The following is a 7,924-nucleotide window of genomic DNA, read 5'->3' on the forward strand; positions in this document are numbered from 1 at the left end:
CACACACACACACACACACACACACACACACAACACACACACACCACACTGATATGTTAGTAGTAACACATGGACTGATATGTTAGTAGTAACATGACTGATATGTTAGTAGTAACACATGGACTGATATGTTAGTAGTAACACATGGACTGATATGTTTAGTAGTAACACATGGACTGATATGTTAGTATACCATGACTGATATGTTAGTAGTAACACATGGACTGATATGTTAGTAGTAAACACATGGACTGATATGTTAGTAGTAATCGGACTGATATGTTAGTAGGTAACACATGGACTGATATGTTAGTAGTAACACATGGACTGATATGTTAGTAGTAACACATGGACTGATATGTTAGTAGTAACATGGACTGATATGTTAGTGGTAACATGGACTGATAAGTTAGTAGTAACACATGGACTGATATGTTAGTAGTAACAACATGGACTGATATGTAGTAGTAACACATGGACTGATATGCTAGTAGTAACACATGGACTGATATGTTATAGTAACACATGATGATATGTTAGTAGTAACATGGACTGATATGTTAGTAGGTAACACATGACTGATATGTTAGTAGTAACACATGGACTGATATGTTATAGTAACACATGGACTGATATGTTAGTAGTAACACATGGACTGATATGTTATGGTAACATGACTGATAAGTTAGTTAACACTGGACTGATATGTTAGTAGTAACACATGGACTGATATTTAAGTAGTAACACATGGACTGATATGTTAGTAGTAAACACATGGACTGATATGCTAGTAGTAACATGGACTGATATGTTAGTAGTAACATGGACTGATATGTTAGTGGTAACATGGACTGATAAGTTAGTAGTAAACACTGGACTGATATGTTAGTAGTAACACTGGACTGATATGTTAGTAGTAACACATGGACTGATATGTTAGTAGTAACACATGGACTGATATGTTAGTAGTAACATGGACTGATATGTTAGTAGTAAACATGGACTGATATGTTAGTAGTAAACATGGACTGATATGTTAGTAGTAACACATGGACTGATATGTTAGTAGTAACCATGGACTGATATGTTAGTAGTATAACATGGACTGATAGTTAGTTAGTAACATGGACTGATATGTTAGTAGTAACACATGGACTGATATGTTAGTAGTACATGGACTGATATGTTAGTAGTAACACATGGACTGATATGTTAGTAGTAACACGTGGACTGATATGTTAGTAGTAACACATGGACTGATATGTTAGTAGACACGTGACTGATATGTTAGTAGTACACATGGACTGATATGTTAGTAGTGTACATGGACTGATATGTTAGTAGTACACATGGACTGAATGTTTAGTAGTAACACATGGACTGATATGTTAGTAGTAACATGGATGATTGTTAGTAGTAACATGGACTATATGTTAGTAGTAACAACAGGACTGATATGTTAGTTGTAACACATGGACTGATATGTTAGTAGTAACATGACTGATATGTTAGTAGTAACATGGACTGATATGTAGTAGTAACAGGACTGATAGTTAGTAGTAACATGGACTGATATGTTGTAGTAACACATGGACTGATATGTTAGTAGTAACATGGACTGATACTTAGTAGTACATGGACTGATATGTAGTAGTAACATGGTCTGATATGTTATAGTAATGTACTGATATGTTAGTAGTAACACATGGACTGATATGTTAGTAGTAACATGGACTGATATGTTAGTAGTAAACACATGAACTGATATTTTAGTAAACACATGGACTGATTTGAAAGAGAGAGGGAGATGGGGGAATGGAATTATTGGGAAAGAGGGATAGAGCTGGAGAAAGCAGAGGGAGTCATGCGAAGTCAAGGACACAACATCAATCTCTACATCATAAACCAGACTGAAAGAGAGGGACAGAGAGGAGGCAGGGAGTGAGGATGGAAGGATGGATTGATGGATGGAGTGATGGATGGAGGATGGGATGGGATGGATGGATGGATGGATGGATGGATGGAAGGATGGATGGATGGATGGATGGATGGATGGATGATGGATGGATGGAGGAACAGAGGAGGCATCTCTGGTCTCATCTCCTTCCCTCTCTCCTGTTGATTGGACTGAATGTTTCCTGCAGTGATCATCTGGGAAGGGTGTAATTCATCCGTCTTTACCGTCTTTACCATTCTGTAATCTGTTCAGCATTACTTTAGTCTCTCTCGTTTTCTCTCCCTGCTATCGCTCTGTTGTAAAAATTGAAGAGGGAAGTTAATGGCAGCTAATTTGTCCGGTAGTAATTTCATACAGAGCTAGCAGATAGTGTGAGGAGAGATAGAGGGTAATGTAGAAATAGGTTTCCTGTTCCAGAATGACCCCTTCAGGGTTTCAATGGTTCTATTCTCACTCTGTGGAATTAGATACGCTCTTCTATAGCAAGAACACAGTTCCCGTTCTAACTCCTTCTGTGTGTGTGTGTGTGTGTGTGTGTGTGTGTGTGTGTGTGTGTGTGTGTGTGTGTGTGTTGTGTGTGTTGTGTGTGTGTGTGTGTGTGGTGTGTGTGTGTGTGTGTGTGTGTGTGTGTGTGTGTTGTGTGTGTTGTTGCCAGTTCAAAGTGGTATTTAACCTACTCTCTCTCTCTCTTCTCTTCCTCTCTCTGTTTCTCTCTCTCTATATCCTCTCTCTCTCTATTCCTCTCTCTGTTTCTCTCTCTCTATTATCCTCTCTCTCTATATATCTCTCTCTCTCTCTCTCTCTCTTCTCTCTCTCTCTCTCCTCTCCTCTTTTCTCATAACCAGTTGTTGAAGTGACTGTTGTATTTTCTCTAATCTGATGTTTAAATGACCGAATCCCAGATGTATACTCCCATTCTAACAGACCTCTCTCTCTCTCTTCCCCCTCTCTTTCTCCATCCAGGCGACCCTGCGGAGGGTGACGTTCTCCGTGGTCCCGGGGCCTCAGGACGGTGGTTGCTATGACAGCGCTGCAGAGGACTCTGAGACCCCCAGCAGTAAGGGTTCCTCTGGACCCCGTGTGGGGGCGCTGGCTCTCCCCGAGGAGGGGTACGAGAGGACCACACCCGAGGGAAGTGTAGGAGAGGAGGAACATGTGGAGAACGGTGAGGGAGAGGGAACACACACACCTGAGACACACACACACAAACACTCACACACAAACACTCAGTATCAGAGATACTGTGTGTACTCAAACGCAGACTCACACACTCCTACACAGAATGCAACAACATAATACTGCTCATAGAAACAACAAGAGAGAGAGAGAGAGAGAGAGAGAGAGAGAGAGAGAGAGAGAGAGAGAGAGAGACCTTAACAGGTTACCACTTAACTGACCTCAGATCAGTCTACAGAGATGAGTCTGACTTACTCATTTAACTGACCTCAGAACAGTCTACAGAGATTAGTCTGACCTACTCATTTTAAATGTGTCCCTCCATGCACTTCACATATCTAGAGATCCCTTTAAATAGTCTAGATGCATTAATTTCCTGTAGGCATAATTCTCTCACATATGACATGTAGAGATCCCTTTAAATATTATTTAGAGACACCTTTAAAAAAATAAARCCGTCTGCTGTAGGCATAATCCTCTCACATATTACATCAGTCCATAAAAGATTGACCTTTGACATTTGAACCTTTGACCTTTTGGGGCTGTTGGAACGTGTTATTATATTTTAGGAAATGCTTTGAATCCCTTGAATGCAGTCAGTATTTTTCTATTCAATTATATACACTATACACTTTTATATATCTAGTATGTAAGTATGTCTGTCTGTCTGTTTGTCTGTCTCTCTCTGCCTCTCTGTGTCTCTGTGTCTCTGTCTCTCTGTCTGTGTATCTCTGTCTCTCTCTGTCTCTCTCTGTCTCTCTCTCTGTCTGTCTTTCGGTCTCTCTTTCTCTCTCAAAAGCAATGGTAAATTGTTGAATATTACCAGATGTATTCAACCCAGTATAATCTCTCTTTTCTAAACCCATATTAACAGATTATCTCCTTCTAACCCCTCCCTTCCCATTGTAGATGCCACACAGCTATGAGTCTAGACATCGTTGAGTCTATATTATATTTTTAACAGTAGTTCTCCCTTCCCATTGTAGATGCCACACAGCTATGAGTCTAGACATCTTTGAGTCTGTATTATATTTTAACAGTAGTTCTCCCTTCCCATGGTAGATGCCACACAGCTATGAGTCTAGACATCTTTGAGTCTGTATTATATTTTAACAGTAGTTCTCCCTCTCTCAGCGACCTGTGGTTGCTGCTGTGTATTATTACCAGTATGATGACAGTGTTATTTCCCATATTTTTTAAATACCATATTTTATATACTTTCTCCCTCTCTCTCTCTCCACTTAACTGTAGATGACAGACAGCTAAAATATGTTTGATTGTTTCTGTATTATATTCTAACAATATATCTCCCCTCTCACACTCCCTCGCTCTCTCCTCCCTCCCCTCTCACACTCCCTCGCTCTCTCTCTCTCCCCTCTCACACTCCCTGGCTCTCTCCTCCCTCCCTCCGTCCTTGTCTTTCTCCAGATGCCAGACAGCTCCCAGACGTAGCCCTGACAGGGAAGTGCACGAGGGAGTGTGATGAGTTTGGACACTCCGACACTTGTTGGATGCCCGCCGCAGTCCGCCCGTCGCCTCGGCAACACCAGCGCCAGCGCCACGTCAGCGAGCCGCCCCGCCTGTCCACCTTCGCCTCCCCRGGCAACGACAACAACAATAACCATGACGACGATGACGAGGAAGATAGTGACAGCGAGAGCGCCGGCAGCGCCGGGAGTTCCGAACCGGGCGTGGTCAGCGTGGGAGTCGGCGGAGGAGGTCAGAGGTTACCGGTAGCCAATGGGGATCCTCTCGGCAGCCTGGTGGGCGGAGACAGGATGAACCGGAACATGGGCGACCACAACCGGAACCTACTCAACCGCAAGATGACGTCAGCGTCGTACGACACGTTCAGCTCCGCCGGGTTCGGGAGACGCCATCACGAGGAGGATAGGGGGGGTCAGGGCAGGGTCAACCCTCCGGAGGTTATACCATTAACGAGGAACGGGGACTACAAGACCACGTCGTGCCTCACGCTCTCCCGTAGAGAGGTCTACCTGTAAGAGCAGGATGGATGGATCAGTCCACTGCTGRTGCACCCCTTTGCTGATGGAATGGAACATTCCATCCCTGTTTGTTCTGGTGGAATGGAACAGTCCACTTCTAGACATTGGAATGAAATGGTCCATTTCTGTTGTAGTTTTTTTGTTGAGAACTTTGACCAGCTGTGAATAATAACAWTAATAACAACACCTAAAGAAGAGAGGACCGCTCAGTGGGTTTGGGTTTGTTTTGGAGACAAGACACCACACAACTACAAAACCACAAAAAGGACACTGGGAACTTAAWCTCCAAGAAGAAACAACTATAAGGTGTGAATAAAAACAGATAAATGGTGTTAATTAACTGAACACCCCCCCCCCACACACAAAAAAAAACTACGATTTAATCGAATCTGAACTTTTGGATACTAAAAACATCATATTTATGTGTATGGTGAGGAGGGAGATGGATCCATGGATTGCCTTTGGAAAAAAGAGAGAGCAGTTCTGCTCTGGAGTCACGTACTGACTGACTTCATCTAATCTAAACTCTGGGTAGAAGTTTCTCTCAAAAAACAGATCTAGGATCAGTTTACTCTTCCCTGAATCCTAACCTGAAGTATTACAGGGAGCAACACAATACTGAACTTAGATCAGTGTCAAGTGTTAACTTCTTTCTTCTCTTTAAAAAAAACTATTTAAAGTGAACCAGATGCATGTCTGACCTCCCACCAACAGGGGGAGCTGTGGGGAGATGGGAGAGAGATGGWGGAACTGGGCCTGACGCCATACACGCCTCAGGACCAATGGGAACACTCGCTGAGGTGTATGTGACCAATACAATTTGATTTAAAGACTTATGATCGGACAGATCTGAATCTGACTAATCGGCGAACGCGATGATGGGACGCCATGGACGGTTTAACCAATCAAACGATAGGACCGATGAGCCTGTCGTTYTAAAAGGAATTTGAATGGATTTCATGCTCATCAATCAAATGTGATTTAAACCTAATCCACCAATCATCATACGGCATTATTGACAAGTAYCATCGAGATATTAACCAACCATACAACGAGGATTATCAGAATCTAACCAATCGCGGACAACATATTTTCAGTAACAACCAATCGGATTCTTTGGCAAAGACAAGGACTTAGGAAAAGATAACTGATTGAAAAAAAAACATCAGGTATTTTTGAAACAAAAAGACTCGGAGGGATGCAGACAAATACAATGTTTTTACAGATATGAGCTGGAATCACTGGGAATACAAGGTACCAGTATCAGTGCCAACGTATTCCAGCGTTTTCTAATGGAAAATGACAATTTTTCTGTCTTTCTGCCTTCTCTTGCTGAGACTAGGGAAGCTAAGTTCTGGGAACGTTCACAAAACTCCAAGGTTTTTCAGAAGTCGCTTGGAGGATGACGGATTCCTACCTATCCGAAGAATCTTTTTTTACCGGGATTTCTGAAAATAAACCTGGGGGTTTTGGGAGCGTTACGCGAAATGTGCAACCTAGTGGAGACTGTACATGTGTTTAGACTGGCAGTGGGCAGCACTGTCCTCCATTCATTAATGAGTCCCCCTACCCAAGACAGTAACTGCTCTAGCGCGTGGGCTAGACAGGAGATCCAGCTGCACATTCAAGTCTCAGGCACTGAGTGCTACAGTGGATTCACTAATACTGTCCTCCCTCGATCACATCAGCACAATGTTAGTGAAACAGTTCTACACTCATGCGACAATGTTAGTGTGGAATGACTAGCACAACGCACGAGCTCACGAGCGAGCGAATGAGCTTACATCACAACTCAGTGTGATAACCATACGACACATCGTACTAGTAGTGACGTACCTACGGTGCTAGCACGATCACATCACACATCAACTCACTCACACATAGCTAGCTGACACATCACGAGTGTATACTATAGCATACTAAAATTCAGACCCGTGTAGGTTGGATGATGTCAGTAGAGGGATACTAGATGCATTGCGCGCGCATCTATCGAGCTCAGCACCACACACACACACACACAAGCACACACACCGCCCTTATCACACACACCATCGACACACACTGTACACTACAGCACACTACAGTCGTATGCGATAACTACCAGCGACCCATGCATTCACTATCAGGCACATTCACGTCACAACATGGATAATGCGAATCTACATCGCGACATTAATTAACCTAATATCTTTTAACAAGTTATTTGTGTTAAAGCAATGTTGTCCTCTACGTGAAGGAGCAACATCGTATCTTGCCGTAGACTTTTTTCTGCCTAGTCGTCACCCGCGCCACACCTTCCTCACATCCATAGCTTCCCCCATTTGGATTTTCATTCAACATGTTTGTATCGTACACAATATAGTACTGGCTCCTTATCTTGTTCGGAGACATCATCTAAAGGGTCATGTAATAATGTAATTGGTGTGTTTCAAGTAGGTATAGATATCGTGAACGCTTCTTGGCAGTCGGGATTTCATTTTATTCAGAGGAATAATATCTCCAAAAAGGCAAGAGCTAGTGCCGACTGTTTATATATCACACAAGAGGGTTACATAAATCCAAGTCAATACAGTTGCAAAAATCTTAGAGTTCGTTGAATAAAATGCTCATAGAACGAAACCAAATTGCGAGACCAAAGCATATACTTAAACTCTCGAACCACATTCTTCTGCGAGCTATGAACATAAAAATCATGCTATAGCTTGTGCAATTTATTCTATCTCTCTTTTGTGGGAGCAAACTCAGACCTTCTTTTTTGAGCTTCATTACGCATGTTCTGTCTGTA

At 42.5% G+C, this 7,924-nt stretch overlaps 1 protein-coding gene across 1 annotated transcript; it reads left to right on the forward strand.

Moving 5' to 3' along the window:
• Positions 1–2,920: 2,920 nt before the first annotated feature.
• Positions 2,921–6,545, forward strand: LOC112076494 (uncharacterized; the record flags this gene model as incomplete). The annotated part of the gene is made up of 2 exons (XM_024143257.2): positions 2,921–3,122; positions 4,562–6,545. Coding segments are annotated over 2 exons (777 nt in total), but the record flags the coding sequence as incomplete, so codon positions are not given.
• Positions 6,546–7,924: the final 1,379 nt, after the last annotated feature.

This window comes from Salvelinus sp. IW2-2015, unplaced genomic scaffold (assembly GCF_002910315.2).
Source record: "Salvelinus sp. IW2-2015 unplaced genomic scaffold, ASM291031v2 Un_scaffold3794, whole genome shotgun sequence".
Taxonomy (NCBI): Eukaryota; Metazoa; Chordata; class Actinopteri; order Salmoniformes; family Salmonidae; genus Salvelinus; species Salvelinus sp. IW2-2015.